General features: G+C 35.9%; 2 protein-coding genes across 4 annotated transcripts; both read right to left on the reverse strand.

The window, feature by feature from the left end:
- On the reverse strand, positions 1 to 2,240 carry LOC145898765 (trans-L-3-hydroxyproline dehydratase-like). Its single transcript, XM_082987364.1, has 7 exons — positions 1,993 to 2,240; positions 1,792 to 1,941; positions 1,580 to 1,733; positions 1,098 to 1,265; positions 904 to 1,026; positions 729 to 844; positions 1 to 670 (listed from the first exon to the last, which is right to left on the reverse strand). Exons 1-7 carry the CDS (start codon positions 2,136 to 2,138, stop codon positions 523 to 525), a joined length of 1,005 nt encoding a protein of 334 aa, XP_082843490.1. The 5' UTR covers positions 2,139 to 2,240; the 3' UTR covers positions 1 to 522.
- A 4,939-nt stretch (positions 2,241 to 7,179) lies between these two features.
- LOC145897381 (cytochrome P450 10-like) lies at positions 7,180 to 16,247 on the reverse strand. 3 transcript variants are annotated; one of them, XM_082985647.1, is made up of 10 exons: positions 16,025 to 16,247; positions 14,691 to 14,867; positions 14,460 to 14,629; positions 14,261 to 14,386; positions 14,109 to 14,184; positions 13,789 to 13,916; positions 13,594 to 13,724; positions 12,890 to 13,055; positions 12,666 to 12,792; positions 7,180 to 7,943 (listed from the first exon to the last, which is right to left on the reverse strand). In XM_082985647.1, the coding sequence occupies exons 1-10, from the start codon at positions 16,086 to 16,088 to the stop codon at positions 7,624 to 7,626; spliced, it is 1,485 nt and encodes a 494-aa protein (XP_082841773.1). In that variant the 5' UTR covers positions 16,089 to 16,247; the 3' UTR covers positions 7,180 to 7,623. The 3 variants fall into 3 exon arrangements, with proteins under 3 accessions (XP_082841773.1, XP_082841772.1, XP_082841774.1); XM_082985646.1 differs by lacking the exons at positions 12,666 to 12,792; positions 12,890 to 13,055; positions 13,594 to 13,724; ... (4 more) ...; positions 14,691 to 14,867; positions 16,025 to 16,247 and adding exons at positions 8,432 to 8,558; positions 8,619 to 8,784; positions 9,025 to 9,152; ... (4 more) ...; positions 10,576 to 10,752; positions 10,912 to 11,093 and having other exon boundaries at positions 7,184 to 7,943; XM_082985648.1 differs by lacking the exon at positions 7,180 to 7,943 and adding an exon at positions 11,771 to 12,414 and having other exon boundaries at positions 16,025 to 16,245.
- Positions 16,248 to 17,242: the final 995 nt, after the last annotated feature.

The raw sequence follows: 17,242 nt of genomic DNA on the forward strand, positions 1-17,242 counted from the left end.
TGTAAGTAACGCAGTCGCGTTACGTGATTCTAAAGCTTCAGAAACGCAATTTTAAAAGGATGTACATTTTTGCACCATACAGTAAGACTATGTTTTAATACCGATGCCAGGTAGTCGTAAATAAGTGTGTGCTTATGTATTTTCTAACACATGAAAATACATTGAGGCTATAGCAATAGAATGGGCAGGATGGGTGAGTATAAAACACTGATGAAAATTACACTACTTGGACATGATAAAATAAACCACCATATTTCAAAACTTAACAGGATGCAATATCAAATTAGTTAAGCAACAATATTGCACACAATTCATCAAACAGGTTTGGTAGCGCTGGAACAACAAACTACTGAAATACATCATAATAAAAAGACATTACTTTGTACTCGGATTGTCAGTAAATTTCTATCTTTGGCACAAACTTTAGATGGTTTATGGACCAACACCAAAAACAAGCCGAAAATTAATAAAATAACCATTTTGAAATACTGTACTAAATATAGCTTCTTGGTACACAAGACATTATTTTATCAGAAAACCATATTTGTGCATATCTCTTTCCTCATAAGTGAAAGTTGATTGTCCTGTGTAGTATCCATTGCCTTTTACCTCAACCACAACAGCCTTATGTTCACCACAAGTTGTTGCCCCAACTACTTGTGCCTCAAATCTATAAAAATTGCGAAAGTTTTCATAGTAACCATGTTCATATTTAATTTATCACTCACTTTGAATGGGTAATAGGATTTTCAATAACTTTTACTTCTTGTGTTAAAACTAGTCCTTTGTGATACATTAACACCATTTGGGCTGTTGTACCAGAGCCACATGGACTTCTATCAATCTACAAAAGGCAACAAAAGTAAACATTTCATAAAAAATCTCCGGGAAGATGTAGTCTACCTGACAGTCAGCAAAAGCACAAAGTTCTGCTATTGGTTCTTCAGGAGTTCCCTTGCGATACTTTGTAAAAATAACCCCATAAACAAAGTTAAGCCTTGAGTCATCTGGATGTGAAAACTTCACCTAAAAAATTTTATGTTTATGCTAAACTACAAAACTAACCATATCATATAAAATATCTGCTCTTGTAATACCTCTTTACTGACAGCAGATTTTATTTTGGCAGAAGCATTTCTAATAACTCCTACATCAGAAAAATCAATTCCCAACTTGTCAATATCAACAAATGCATAGAATGCACCACCATAACTTACATCCACCTTAAAATTTCCAAATTCTTCTAAGTGCAGATTAACATCAGTCTGTCAATGTACATATTGTAAGTTTTAAAAAAGTTCCTTTTTGGTAATATAGGTCATATGCTCAACAGCCAGTAATCCATGTCATAAAAAAAGAGTTTATTTCTTCTGAAAATTGGTGTTCTTAAATTTATTGGCCCTGTGGGAAATAATGGTTACAATGGAGGAAGTCAGCTTTTTAATGTGAGATCCTTTCATAATCTCATTGTAATAATTTTCCTCCAGAAAGGAACTTCACATGGATATACCTAGTTTCATGAAATGCTTTGCTATTTGGGCAGAGTTTAAAAATAGAACATGTGAGCACTATCTTTTACCTTTACAACGAATGAAGGCACACTCAGAAACCTGACACTATCTGTGTAGCCATTTTTGCAAGTAACAAACACTTTTACTACGCCACATGGACATTGAATATTGACTGTGGCCTCTGGTTCCTTGTACTGAACAATTCCATTATCAACACAGTACCTAGACAAAAGTAATGTTACTTAGTTGCAGCAAACTTGCTGGGTGTTTAAGTACCAACCTTCCTAATGAAATCATAGCATGCCCACACATAGTGCCATAGCCCTCATTGTGCATAAATAGGTACCCAACATCTGCATCATCCACATCTGGTTTTACAGGAATAACCCCATACATGTCAAAATGTCCCCGAGGTTCATACATTAAAAATCTAAAGTTAAAATGAGTAACGATTTTGAATAACATTAAGTTGCAAGCATACTTTCTCAAATGGTCAAAATTTTTCTTTACATAATCCCTCTTGTTTAAAATAGTTTCTCCAATAATTTCAGGATAACCAGACACGACAATTCTTACTGCTTCTCCTCCAGTATGCATATCAACTACATCAACTTTTAATTTGTCCATTGTAGAGAGTTTGTCTGCCTTTGATTAACAGACATTCAGCCCTAACATTGCAAACAATATTTTCAAGTATTTGGCACACATAAATTACTTCAAAATTCAACATTACTTGGGCTAGAAGGTAAAGGAAATTAATATAACTGCAAAACAAACGCACAGCCATCGAAATAATGAAAAACAAAACATACACGTTTGTCACTGGGAATTCCCCCTCGTATGAGATAAATCGTTTCGTTGTAATGCACACGAGTGGTCCTGTTTATAAAGCGGAACAATATGTATCAATAGCCAAATCCTTCTGGAAAAAGTTAATTTATAATGTTAAGCTCATATTAGCTCAAAAGCGTGTCCAGCATTTTTTGTATAGCATTTTTCCCGACGAAATTGGAATAATGGTAAAATTCTTATTCTTATTGTAGTGCAAATTCTCCTCTTTTCTTTGGTTTTTATTCTCTTGGAGAATCTTATAAGATTCTATTATAGATTCTATAGTCACTCATTATTTCCAGGAGATCAAATACAACTTTTGCAATGTGGAAATATTCGGATACTTGCAAATAAATTCGAATTGTTTTAACACGAATTACTACAGTTTTGCTTTTAAAAATTTTTTAGTTAAAGTGCATGTAACACGGAAAAATAAAACATGTTAATAATTAAACGAAGAGATGTTCATAACAAAAGCGAGATTATTGTTACATGACGTCATAGAAGGCGCTTTGGTCAACGGCGTTGCTGCTATACCCTTTGGTCCTCCGATAATTAGGGACAAATAATCCTTTGGTTTGTGACGTCACAATGACAAATTTTTGTGTGATGTAAAACCCTGTCCTGACTTTTAGGGTAACGTAATCTGTGGATTCTCCTATGTTTAAAACTATTCGATATCTGCAACATATAAGGCGCCTTCTCCTATCTAAACAATGCATTTTTTCTACGCGACCGCCTTGTGTGATGTGATTTTCGCCACGGCGCAAAAAATGACTATACTGAAGTAATGAAATTGTGACGGAATCATTACGTAATGTGTGAGTTTTGTTAGTATGGCTAAAATTGCTTCTGTTTTTAGAAGAAAGACATTTAAAGGAAAAACCGTAGTCTGTCACAAATAGACTATTTTTAAAGTTATTTTATTGGGTCTTGCGACCTTTACAAATGTGCTGTGTATTGTTTGCAAGTATCTTGACTCTTCTTGGTGCGGAGAAAAGTTTACTATGGTTTTTATCACAAAACGAATTTGTCTCATAAATTTTCCTCTTCGAGGTAGCAGACGTGATTCTCAACACTTTTCGTAAATCAAGTTTTGGGTGGTCGAAGATAAAATGCAATTAGTCGGTTGGAATTGTGGTAACGGATAATTACAACACAATGCATGGTCTGTGTAAACCAAGGAATGTTGTATATTTACCACAAATTATTTTTTTTTGCATCATCTTCGTGCCTGGTCAAGTTTATTTTAAGCCTAAATATCTATTGTATTTATGATGCTACAGTTTTGGTTTGCTTCCGTGGATAAAGAAAGGCCGGCTACAGTTAGTATCCAGTCACATTATATCAAACCCCGGGCGAAAATTGGAATTCGCGGATTCTAGTAGTGTCCGCATTATTTATACCTCTGCCTCGGTGCCTCTGCCTCTAGCACGTGAGTTGACAAGCGGTGTCAACGTTCCCCTTTTTCTTTTTCTTTTGTGCCCCTGCGTGTTTTAGTGTGATTCAATTGTTGCGTCATACCTGATGAAGTCTCGCCGCATGGCAGACGAAACGTCGTAAAATACAATACGTTTATGCCAGAAGAGCAGTACATTTTTAATTGCAATATGCCTGGCAGCAACAGGAATTTCATATTATTTATACCGTTTGGTTTCTGCTTTAAAGTTTGCATGAAACAACGCATAAACAGTGATATTTTTTCGACCACGAAAGGAAGTCGAAAAACTAAACATGTTGAGAGTGCGTTATGTAACGACCCTTCCTGAATTCGTGCCGATGTTAAACATATGGGAAACAAGGAGCCTATTGTAACCACTGGCGTAGCCAGGGAGGGTCGGAAGATGGCATTTTAAGCTGGCTAAGCCACTGACCGTTAAATTTCCGAGGAGTGGTAAATGTCTGTTTTTGCAAACGTTTGTAAATTGAGCGTTTGACAAAAATACACCAAGTATAGCTCTAGTGTTATGCAACTTGTTGAAGCCAATAATATGGCTACGCCACATGAAGTAACGTATAAATGATGTAATACGGTTCCACTGGTGTATCTGAGCTCACAATCATTGAGTGATTGCTACCAAATATTTTGTTGGTTTCACAGTTGAACAAGTTGGTCCTACGAAATGGGGGGCACGATTAGTTTCCCGTACTTCACGTAAAATAATGTAGTGAAGTGACTTTTTTAAATCTTCCGGGTAAACTGCAGTTACATTCGTGTGTTTTCTAGAACGAAACTAAGTCATCTAATCTTGGACGTCTTCGCGGTTTTAGGCCACATGCTGGACTTCAATGAAGTCAACAGCCAGGAGTTTATGCTAAACTAAGGATGCAAATACACAAAAAATTATTATGACCACAGATGACGCACCAAACTTGTTAACTATTGAGATTTGTGGTGAGCAAAAATGTTTTTTTTGTTGAATTATTATTCTCTAACGTAAATGTTTTGACACTTTTCTTATGTTTACATATTACAATCGTCATACACCGATAAGCACGAGGTTCTGAGAGCTTATTTTGATTGCGGAAGATGATCAGACCATATGGTGCGGCTAAAACACATCTCCGATACTTCCTAAATTCGTGTCGACTGGCCACATATGCAGCTGACGCATCACCCGATAACGTTTTATTGAAGGAAGTGGAGGATTTTTGTGTGCATTTTTAGGGGGTTAATTTGGGTTTATGTTTGGTGCAAACTATGACTAAAAATGAGTCAAGAACGCGTGTTTTCAGTCGCCAAATGTCGGTTTTCTATAAAGCCGAGAGCACACGCTTAAAGAATTATCATTTGCTTTGTGAAACACGCAAAGAAATAAGGTAAGCTCAACTGTGTAGGCCTTATATATGTAACAAGTGTCTGACTATGATTATAGTTATGGCGTCGAGTATGGTTATGACGTTATAGGCAGCACAACATTTTGGTCGGGGCCAAATCTTTTTTGGTTTTTGGCGAACAAAAGTTTTTTGTTTGAAACTTCGAATCAAGCAGAAAATAACTAAACTTGTAAATGAAAAATTATTTTAATAAAAAACTTTAGCCATAAATTGTACATTAATCACTCTTTAACTCAGATATATGGGAGCGACAAGAGTTTACTTGTATAACAACTTTCTTGTTTCTTTCAGATGAATAAACTTCTGCTCCTCGCTCTTCTTCTTGGACTCGTTCTCCTCGCAGCCGACTCCACTGAGTCAATAGTCGCTCGTCGATATATCTGGAGAAAACGCCGATGGGTTCGGCGATTTCGTTGGGTTCGTCGTTACCGTCGTTGGAGTGTTCGCAGGGGTGACGAAGGTGAGATTAAAACAAGGTCGAGTGTTTGTGCATGCCAAAATGCCGAGAGGTTTGGAAACTTAAAAGTTTAACTCTTCTGTACTCAATTCTGTTCAACAGAATCCTACATGTGCACAATTAACAAATAATTGCGGTTTTTAGAGAATAATGCTGAAGACCTCATGCCCGAAGATGACGAGGATTTTGAAGAATGTAAGACTTTGTTAAAACTATTTAAAAATGCATGTCATACAGTTTAAGTTGCCTATTTAACGAATCCCATTTTACAGAAGCTTCAAGAGTCGATAAATAACCAACGCTGCAATTATTTTGCCGGCATCCGTTCGAATCGACAAATAAAATAAGCAATACGCTACATTTGTGTGTTTTAAACAACAAGGTTTTTTAAGCCAAAGGGCATATTGTAATGTCTAAACCAGTGATTCCCAACCTTTTTGTGGTTGCGTACCACTTAGAGGTAAACAATTTCGACACACCTAGTTGAGTGTTACAAAGTAACCTAGGGGGTGAAGTAACGAACACGTATATTACGGAAAGGTGCTCGCGTACCACCCAGAATGCCATCACCTACCACTATTGGTACGCGTATCACCGGTTAGGAAACACTGTTCTTAACTAATAGGGTGCAATTGCTCGGTCTGATACAAAGATATAGTTGGGTTTTACTCCGATGAAAGAATGTTTTATTTTTATTTCGATAAAGGGATTTTGAATTTTTACCACGAATGGTTTAGAATTTCTTGCAACACATTAACGATCAATTCGGGTTATTTCAAGCTAAAACTGTCGATTGTGTTTATTACGCTGCAGTTTTGGGTTTTTTTGATTATGGGGGAAATGAAGTATGACTCTAGTTAGTATTCTGCTACCTTTTTCGGTATAACCTCGGTTGGTAACGGTAAAACATTTTGCACACTGTGTCGCGATACCCAAGTGGTAACCTCAGTCTTAAATGATTGAAACCAAAAGGTAGTCAAAATTTGTTCTCATTTTTTCTATAAAGAAGCATAATACAAGATATAGAAAAGAAAACGACTGCAAGGTTAACCCTTTACAGCCCAAGGGTACACTGAGCAACATAAAAAAAATGAATAAACACATTTTATGAAAAAAATTTGAGATGTTCGACCGTTAACCCCCATTTTCTGGTGGGGCCACCTGTGACCCATTGGGCTCTGGCGTATACCCAATGAAAAATATTACCTTTCTAATTTTGTTGAAACGAGTGAAGCTATGCATTTCTTTAGAAGTACAAGTAACAACCTGAATGAAACCGAGGTAATATTTTACAATGTTTGATCAAACAACTAATTTTTGGAACCCCACTACTTGTGATTTTCGTGTTTCGCAGGTTCATATGGGCAGAAAACTTTGTTTTTCAGTATTTGAAGCTAAACAACGCCTTATTTAGGTCCGTGTTGATGCTACACAAGTTGTAACAGCGATATTTGACAACTTTTATTGGTCAGTGATTATTTACATCAAAAAAATTTGAAATAACCTACACAAATAGCTATATTACCATGCATAAAATAAAAATCAGGGCAAAGGGGGGACTCTGGGCTTTAAAGGTAAAAAAAAATTTGAAAAAGCAGAAACCTTTCTTGTATGGGTCTTTGAAGTCATGGGCTCACTGGTGACCCCTGGGGCTCTAAAGGGTAAAGGGCAACCTTTCTCTCAAGCAATACGTCATCTGGTATGAATTATTACGGGTGGTAATTTGTTTTTCTGCTGACGATATAAGCCAAACAAAAACACACAATTCATGTAGGTAACTTATACTATGGCGACATCAATCACGGAGGTTAAAAAACGAATTTCAGACCATAAAGTGCATAAAAACAGTTCCAAAACAAGACATAAACGACACAATGCTGGGAAATGCAAATATTTATACATAATAAAATGCAAAATAACGATTTAGAAGAAATGTGTTTAGAAAACCAAGTTTACGTTGCAATCTTGACGTGCAATTCAATCACATCATTTCAATGGTATGAAAGTAAATCGCGGTTCCACGGCCGGAACGACAACCAATTGCAGTTTGGTTTGCATTGGTTGATGGTGATATTCCAGGCGATAACGACTTAAAACCGCCGCGATGAGGCAGTGGATTTCCTGCAACGCAAATTTTCTTCCTGGACATTTTCTAGCTCCGACGCCAAATGAACCAACAGTTGCGAATGAAGCTTTCTTCCGTTGCTTCGAATCAAACCAGCGTTCCGGAATGAATTCGTCAGGATTGTCAAAGTAACGCGGGTCACGATTGTTCATAATGTTCGATGAATTCAAAACACTTACACCTGAACAAAAATTCCATTTTCGCTTTTTAAGGTCACGACTATTCGCTGAGTGGGTAATTTAATAATATCAAGTTCGCCACATGATCTTTTCGTGGGTTAACAAATCCGATAATCGTAGCTTTTCTTTCGAAATTTGAAGCCACAAAACAGACCGGTGACGATTATAATGCAACCAAACTTTACCAGGCTAGTTAAAAATACTTATACATTACTTTATAACAGTTTCCTATAGAGTAAACAACTACATTATAAAAAATTATGCAAGTTTAACATTTGTTAGGTATGATTATGATAAACGTTGACAAAATACAACAGTTTTCGAGTGATTGACACCTTTGGAGATAACCACTCTAACCATGATAAAATTTGTGTTGTCACTTATCTATGGACTACTGATATTTTAAATATAGTCCTAATGTCCAATGGCCTACCCATACATAAACTGTGCTTAGACAGAAGCCATTTAAAACAAACAATTATTTTTATACCTGGTGGTACTCTGTAGTTTGACAATACAACTTCTTTATCAAAACTTCGATGATGAAATGCACTGAATGGATACAAGCGCTGGGTCTCCTTCACAACAGCATTAAGATATGGCATTTGGGCAATCGTCTGTTGAACAAAATAAAATATATCATTTGCTAAAGTACTTTTGTAGAATTAGTTTGTTACCTTTCCAGTCAGAACTGCAGATTTGCCAAGATATTCTTTCACTTCTTTCCTCAAAACTTCTTGTATTTCTTGATTTTTTGCAAGTAAATACAATGGAAATACTGAGCTGTAAGCTGTTGATTCAATCCCACCACTGAACAACTCGAAAATCACCATATCTTTTTCACTGCAAAACAATAGCATGTATGAAAGTAAATCCTTACTTCATGTAACAATAATGTTAGTATGTATACATAAAAGTTTATTATGTTCAAACTACCAACATTTGCCAAACCAGCATTGAAAAATTTAACAACCATTCACAGTTATTAAGTTTTACACTTAAACACTCCTTTTTTAAATATCAAGAAAGTTATTAAAATTAGATGTTATAAAATCGAAAAGAACTTCTAGAGCTGGGGCTTACTTTTCAGTGAGCTCACTGCTATCAAGAAATGATTTTAACTGTGTGTTTTTTGCAGAAGTATCATCTTGCAATGCTTTGCGGTACTTTATAATTGAATTGACTACCCGTTGTTGACTGTCTTTCAATACCTAAATCACCAAGAAGTAAGAGACTACAAAATAGTGAATTACTGTTCCTTAAACAAAGAACATGTCACAAGTAGATACTCTCCTAGGGTTGTATGTGAGTATTATGATGTCTATAACCTACTTTACCCATAAAATAAGCTCCCGGTAAGTTTAGACAGATCATTTTCATCAATTTTAAAAATAGGTATATTTTTTTTTTGATATGTATAAGTTTGAATCAATTTCTGAAGCTGTTAATCTCTTTTCTTTTTCCTCTTCGCAAAAACAATTACTCATTTGGCAGTTTTTGATGAAATCTATTTTTTTCCAGCCTTGGTAACAAAAATTATTAATGTTTATTGTTTAAATTCCAAACCTTATATAAAGGTGATTTAAAAAGCTTCCAAACAGGAAAGCTGAGTGAAAGTGTTTGCATTGACTGAAACATGATGTTCTGAGCCTCAATTAAGTCTTGAGAATTAGAATCCAAATCCTCTTGAAAAAGACCTGAAAATATAGTTTGTATTATTACCAAAGTGGTGCATAAATCCGTGCTTGTAAGGTCAATACAAACTTTGTCAACAAACATAAATTTACATACTTTATGAAAAAAAAACTTTCAAAAACTATTATAGGTTACTTATTCTGGATGTTTATCATTACACTTACAATGTGACCTCTAAGAATGTGATTGACACATGAAAACTTTATTAAAGAAGTTAGTCTTTACCAAGCCTTGTGTCCAAACTAAAGACACCAGCTGCCTCTAGTGACCATCGTTTGAGTGCAAAATCAAAGTTGGGAATCTAAAAAAAAATTATATGCAAAGTAAATATAAGGTTTAACAAGAATTCCATTGCTAGAAAGCTACTATGTGACAAGTCAGGCTCTGAGTCAGTAAGTAACATCAACACCAAACACAACCACAATATGTGATTACAACATTTGCATCAGATGTAACCTTTGATGTCTGTTATAATTGATATATTTTTACTTCAGTCTTCACAAGGAACAAAAACTAACCTCATTATTCTCATCCAAATTCTTTGCAATAAAGGATACAAAGTCACTAGCCACCTTAAAATGTTCCTCACCATATGACCATATAGATTTATTCAATAGAAAATGCTGGTTTACGACACTTCTGATCTGCAAACAAAACTTTCAGTGCTGTGACGTTTTTTTTCTACAATGCACTTCATTACTTTATGCCATTCTGCACCATTGCACTCAGACAGTCCTTCATGAAAATTAAGCTCCTTTCTAGCTTTACTCAAGTGACCTAATGGAGGGCGAATAGGGAACCTGCCATCTTGTCGCAACATGATTTCATTATCACCTGGATCACATGTTATAACCATCCTTTTTCTTGCACCTAAAAAATACTGATGGTTTACAAGAAAAAAAAAAATTAAAAAAAAAAATTAAATTTTTGAAAGCATACCTGGATGCATATATTCCTTGTAAATTGGTCCTAATTCCCCATGTCTTTTGCAAACATGATTCATTATTTCAAAGTTTCCATTTATAAAACCAGCAATCCTGTTTATACTTTGGAATGGCCCTGGTTTGGGAATTTGGTTGTATGAGTGTGGTGAAACATCTTTGTAAGTTGATGCCTCTGCAAGAAAAGGTAAAACACAGTGCTTTGCTTGATGTAGCATAGCAACTATAAAAGTTCATTGTAACAACAGGAATTCACAAAATATAACAATAAGTCACTACACTTGTATGTTTTTGTTTATCTATTTCTTGTTCTTTGATAAATAAAGTCACATACTTGAAGCAAACCGAAGGCCTAATTGAGAGCCAACCATAAGATCAAGACATAACACTTTTGTTTGAAGCATCTTGTTTCGATTTAGCGCAAAACAATTTGTTTGTGTTGTTTTGAAAGCCACAAACGTGATTGATGTGCCAATTGCTGAGACAATGTCACGGGACAAACGCAAAAAAACAGGGAATGTCCCTTCGTCAAATTCGGTTATGTAATTGTGTGATGTCACGCGTAACGGTTGTGGTGGGCGCCGCTCATCGAGAGAAAATTTTTAACGCAAATGCTATTTATTTAACAAACCTGGTCAATTTAGGCATACAGATCTTGTATTATAGTTGTTCATTGCCAATGGAAATAAAGTCCAAAAATTTGCGCACGTTAGAACTTAAATGGTTCTACACGGTTGCAAAAGCGCTTGTGGTATGTCGGTTCTTTATCACTTCGAAAGGGACTGCTTTTGAATGAGCGCGTGTACAAAAGGGTTGCCATATCTAATGATACAAAATGTCTGTCACATCACATTTATTGGGGAAAAAAATTAAATTATCTCAATTTGGAACTATCGGTTTCAAATCAGAGGCGCGTATAATCTTTAGACCGCAAAATTCTCACGAAACAAATTTCCACAGGTGAAAATGGCGCTTCTCAAACTTTGTCTTTGCTCGCAATATTCTTGGTCATGTCATTCGGTAATCTGTTAACATACGTCACGTAAACAGAAGTGCGTGGGTGTCAGTTTCAACAGTTGAATAGACACAGCTTCGTCAGCAGTTTCCAGTGCAAACTCTCGTAACTTTTTGGAAGTGAGGAGTTGAATAGCGCCTACGAAGTGCACACTCTATTGTGATTTCATTTTGGCCGAAAGCACAAATTTTATTAGCATGACATTGCACAAAATTGAAGCTAAAAAACTACGATTCACAAGAAAGAGTAAAAGACAGAACAATACTTTTTTCCTTTTACCCTTCGAGTGAATAAAAAGGCGAGCCATACCGTTACAAAAAAGATGATTGCAACCACATCAAGTATACAAACAAAACAAGTGCATATACACACTGAAGTTAAAATATCATGAACATGAGGTTAATAAATTAGTGTTCAACGGCAAATACATAAAGCACTCGGGAAATTGCACAGAATGAATGTCTATTTGCATTAGCACTGCGTCAAAATACTTATGTTGGCACCACTACAAAGGCAAAAATGTAAATTTTGGTTCTTCGTTAGGGACAATAAGTAACCGAAGTTTGGTCGAAAGTGGCTTGTGGTGATATTCCAGGCGATAACGACTTAAAATCGCCGCGATGAGGCAGTGGATTTCCTGCAACGCAAATTTTCTTCCTGGACATTTTCTAGCTCCGACGCCAAATGAACCAACAGTTGCGAATGAAGCTTTCTTCCGTTGCTTCGAATCAAACCAGCGTTCCGGAATGAATTCGTCAGGATTGTCAAAGTAACGCGGGTCACGATTGTTCATAATATTCGATGAATTCAAAACACTTACACCTGAAGGCAACAATTTTCACTGCCGATGAAGCATGTTTTAAATGCATGTAGGCCTATAATATACCAATGAAAAAAAATATATGCTTGAATTACAACATTTCAAATGTAAAATGAGTGTAAAAGAAGAGGGGGAATGTTTGTTTAATTTTATCATGTGTTGGAGTTAAGGAAATGCAATGACAACAACTGCATTTCTCTTCAAGAGTTTGAATGTGTAATATTACTCATGTTTCAAAGGAAATTGACCTCACCTGGTGGGATTCGGTAATTCGACAACACAATTTCTTTCTCAAAATCACGAGCGTAAAACGCACTGAATGGATACAAACGTTGTGCCTCTTTAACCACAGCATTAAGATATGGCATTTGGGCAATGGTCTAAACAAAAATCAGTCAAATAAGTTACAAATACCGATTCATTGAAACACCGAGGATGGATTATACCAAAGCAGACAACAGATAAAATGTTCCCCACCTTCCCACTAACAACAGGAGAATCCCCAATGTATTTGGTGATTTCATCTCGAAGTATTTCCTGTTTATTCGGATTTTTAGCAATTGCATAAAGTGGAAAGACAGAGCTGTATGCTGTTGTCTCAATTCCACCCGACAAAAAATCAGATATAACCATTTCTTTTTCACTGCATAAAAAAAAAGTCTTTGAAAAGTTTTTGAGCCTCAGGAAAAATATGAATGCACAGTAATTTTGGTGCTACACAAAAAGTTTACCTCAAACAGTAGGCACCTTGAACAAGAACGTTACTAACCACCATTTTATTAATTTTTAACTATTTATGATTGGTAAAGTTGTTTGGCAAAACCAATTTCTGGACTTTCATGTTCATGCACTGGCAAGGACAGATATAAAAGCTAAATTTTGTCAAAATAAACCGTCCATTTTCAAATCAACAGCGTGTCAAGTTTGACATGTCATGTGTTGTGCACACCTGGTTTTTACGGTTGTATCTTTGTTTCACACACCTTTTACAACCAATTAACCAAAATGTTCAACATTTTATTGATAAAAAATAACATTAAACAGCAAAATTCCCTTTTTTTAAAAAATAAGGAAAAAGGCATGGTAATGTTGCGTAGTAATAACATTGAAAGAGAATATGATATGCTTGTAAGTGGCCCTCCCATATTTTTTCATGTGTACAATACAATTAAGTAACATACTTGTCGGTAAGTTCACTTCTATCAAGAAATGATTTTAGTTGTGTCTTCTGTTCCGGTGAAGAGTTACTTTGCATTGCTTTTATGTGTTTCAAAATTGCCTTGATGACACGAAACTGACTTTCCTTTAATTCCTGACAAAAAAAAAACGTGTGAAACAATGATGTCAACATGCAAGTCTACTTCAGTGACACATACCTTGTATGACGCAGTTTCAAACCACCTCCATGTAGGAAAACTGTGAAACACTGCGTGAAGTGACTGAAAGAACAATTCCTGGGCTTCAATAAGTTCTTTAGAATGGGGAGCAACTTCACTGAAAAGTCCTAATAATAATATATTTGTTGCATGTTTTGTATCATTCACTTGCTGCCATTTTGATGTAGTTTGACCTCAGCAAAACACACTAACTGACAAGACCAAACACAGACACACCCTTACGCAATGCACACACAAAGGTTATTTTGTAAGGAATGTGCCTTCACACCAAAGTATAATTTTTATGTCATGAAATGTACCTAGCCTTGTGTCCAAGCTAAAAACCCCAGCAGCTTCCAGAGCCCAACATTTCAGTGCATACTCGAAGTTAGGAACCTAAAATTATACACAAAAAAGTTATGCCTTTTTGAAACATAGTCGCCAAACACTTTCCCAATGTTTTTGCAAACACCTCATTATTTTCATCCAAGTTTTTGCCAATGAAGTCAACGAAATCCTTTGCAACATTAAAATGCTCTTCTCCATATGACCATATTGATGGGTTTGTAAGAAAGTGTTGATTCACCACACTTCTTATCTTTAAAGACACATTTTTCTGCATTAATGGCATTCGATACAATCATATCAACAAAGTGTCTCCTAATATTTACTTTGTACCATTCTTCACCATTTGACTCGGAGATTCCTTTGTGAAAATTTAATTCAGTTCTTATTTTACCCAAAGGATCTAGTGTTGGTCGGAGAGGAAGTCTACTGTCCAGACGCAATAAGGTCTCAGTGTCACCAGGATCACAAGTTATTACTGTCATTTTTGTTACACCTAAACAACAATTATTTTGTTAATTCAGTAAAATCCTAAAACTATTGTTGAAGAACTTAACCAGGAAAAATGTTTTCTTTGTAAATTGGCCCAAGCTCTTTGTGCCGTTGGTAGGCATGGTGCATCAAATCAAATTTTCCTTGAGCCATAACTGTCATTTTTGACAAGTGTTGCAACGGTCCAGGCTTGGGTATATGGTTGTAAGGAAGGGGTGAAGTCTTGTCATAAGATGATGCTTCTAGATTATGGTAACAAAGAAATGTAATATTTTGTAGGTAAATTGACATACAGCAACATTTCTGAAACATGTCACAGAATGATTACAAAGAAAACATGCTTGTCCTCATGACAACTTGGTTAAATGTTTAAACAAACTTCAAATAAACAAAATTTATGTTTGTCAAGGAATTTGTATCAGTTTTTATACAAAACACAAATAAATGATGGTAGAAACATAGTATATGGACACTCTAAAAAACTTCAATTTAAAACCAAACAGTTCTATTAGAACATTGAAAGTCAGATGCAATTTAAAAGTTTTAAATTTGTACCATGGTGTAAACCAGGGAACAAGGCCAGAAATACTAATGGTTCTGAAACAAATAGGTATATACATATAAAATCCCTCTTTTTATGAAATTTCACTAAATGTCATAGGTCATAAAGAGTCAACATCACACATACCAAAACATATTGTTACACCCCTGCTGAAAGGATTTCAGTACATCCCTATGTAACAGCTCTGTGCAAAACTGTCAGCATTTTGTACCCATTATGGAAAAAGTGATAAGGACCTATTTTACTGCACAGCACTTGGTTATCGTACAATGGTGCACAACTCAAACATGGATGCATGTCATTTTTGTTGAGCACTCCCTTTTGCTCGCAGAACATTTGTGTGATCTTTTTTTGGGAGATTATGTGTTAAAAACAGTTTGCAAGGAAGCTTGACTGAACATTGTTGGATCTAAAACTACACAAAGTTTCTAACATTCTTATCGAGTGTTCATGCATTATTATGTGATGTAAAAATTGATATGGGGCTCCTTCATTAGGAACCTTCAAATTTTTTTTGTTTTTTAAATGTGTTCAAAGGTACAAAAATTATATGCGTTGTCAGTTAGTTCCCTGCATACTGTTGGGGGGGGGGGGGCAACGATCTTATAATCACCGAGCTAAAATATTACTACGTCATCAATGATCGTTGCTGAAAACCTAAACTTGCGGCTCTATCCAATAACAAATGCTCGGTGCAAACGTATGCCGCAATTCTAGTTTACTACGAGAAGAATATGCGTCTGGACCGGATGTTAAAAAAGATATGAAAAGAACTACAGAAAATCTATTATACATGTTATAATGAGTAGGCCTATCATAATAATAAATTATACATACTTGTCGCAAAAAGTCGGCAAGCATTCTGACATTTCAAATGAAGGAACGCACCACTTTGAAGCATGTTTGTTATGTGTTTTTTTCTGCTTGTTGTTTTACAAATTATGCTTTCTTTAGCTGAAATTGAATATAGTACTTTGAGGGCCAATGTGCCAATAAAATCCTGTCTTGGAGGTCATATACAATAATATATCATCAACCTCAAGCTCATTTATGTCATCGTGCACGTCAGACACAACAACAAACGAGTATGCACTTCACTGATTGTTTTTTCTGCAGACGATATGCTTTTCTCCTCAATAACGTCAGAAAAAAGAGGGCATTGGTACAGAACGGCAGTCAAAGCAATTATGATTTAAACTAATGCTGTGTTTACGCATGTGACTATTTTGCAAACGCTTCGTGGCACGCAGCGTATGTTGTGTCATGGAGCTTAATCACCACAGTCAAAGTTAATTTGCTGAAATAAATTTCTTGTTCAAGGCACGCAATTGCTTGAAAAATGCCTAAATTCGCACAGGACACAATAAACTACACACTGTTGATCCAGCTTATCAGCCGTTGCACCAGATATCAACCGTTGCACCACCTATAATGCGCATTTGTGATGGGCGTTGAACCAACACGGAATAAAGTTCGAGCCGGAATTCGTACTTTAGTCTAGTACAATCACAAATACGCGGTTGGCACAATACTCATTATCGGGGACAGTTGTGCCATAACAATACTACTGCCTAATCCTGGTCTATCCCTCTTGAATCCAATGATTAGAAGTCGTGAGAAACCTAGTTTGCAGTAACTGCAACGATTTGTGTAAATTTGTCATATTTTGATTTCACCCGTGGAATCATAACATCGTAAAACCTGCTTGACCGTGTGACTTGTCGTAACAAAGACTATCCCCTTCCAATGCATACAACATGACAATACTACAACAGACGCTAGCTCACGGTAAGGAATCATCTTTGCATCGGTGCTTGAATTGTTCAAGTTTATGGCCTTGTCGTTGTCTATGCAATATTTTCCGTGGTCATGGTTCAACTACCTTCTAAAGGGCGCATATATGCCGTTGACCGTGGCATTTGTGTTGTGTATAAAACACAACGTTCGCACTGAAAGCTGTGGATGATATAAGCTTATCGGACAGCATTCACCTACAAGGCCCACTTTGCATAAATATTGTTGTTGAGCTATATTGTATCTTTATTTAAAACTTAA

Source organism: Ascidia mentula, chromosome 4, assembly GCF_947561715.1.
Source record: "Ascidia mentula chromosome 4, kaAscMent1.1, whole genome shotgun sequence".
NCBI lineage: Eukaryota > Metazoa > Chordata > Ascidiacea > Phlebobranchia > Ascidiidae > Ascidia > Ascidia mentula.

Coding starts and splice junctions, on each gene's coding strand:
- LOC145898765 (XM_082987364.1), bottom strand. CDS start 2,138: ATGGACAAATTAAAAGTTGATGTAGTTGATATGCATACTGGAGGAGAA. Junction 1,266..1,579: donor TGCCTTCATTCGTTGTAAAG/GTAAAAGATAGT, acceptor GTACATTGACAG/ACTGATGTTAATCTGCACTT. Junction 845..903: donor GTGCTTTTGCTGACTGTCAG/GTAGACTACATC, acceptor TGCCTTTTGTAG/ATTGATAGAAGTCCATGTGG.
- LOC145897381 (XM_082985646.1), bottom strand. CDS start 10,981: ATGCTTCAAACAAAAGTGTTATGTCTTGATCTTATGGTTGGCTCTCAA. Junction 8,785..9,024: donor AGCAGTGAGCTCACTGAAAA/GTAAGCCCCAGC, acceptor ATTGTTTTGCAG/TGAAAAAGATATGGTGATTT. Junction 8,559..8,618: donor CTGCAGTTCTGACTGGAAAG/GTAACAAACTAA, acceptor TTTGTTCAACAG/ACGATTGCCCAAATGCCATA.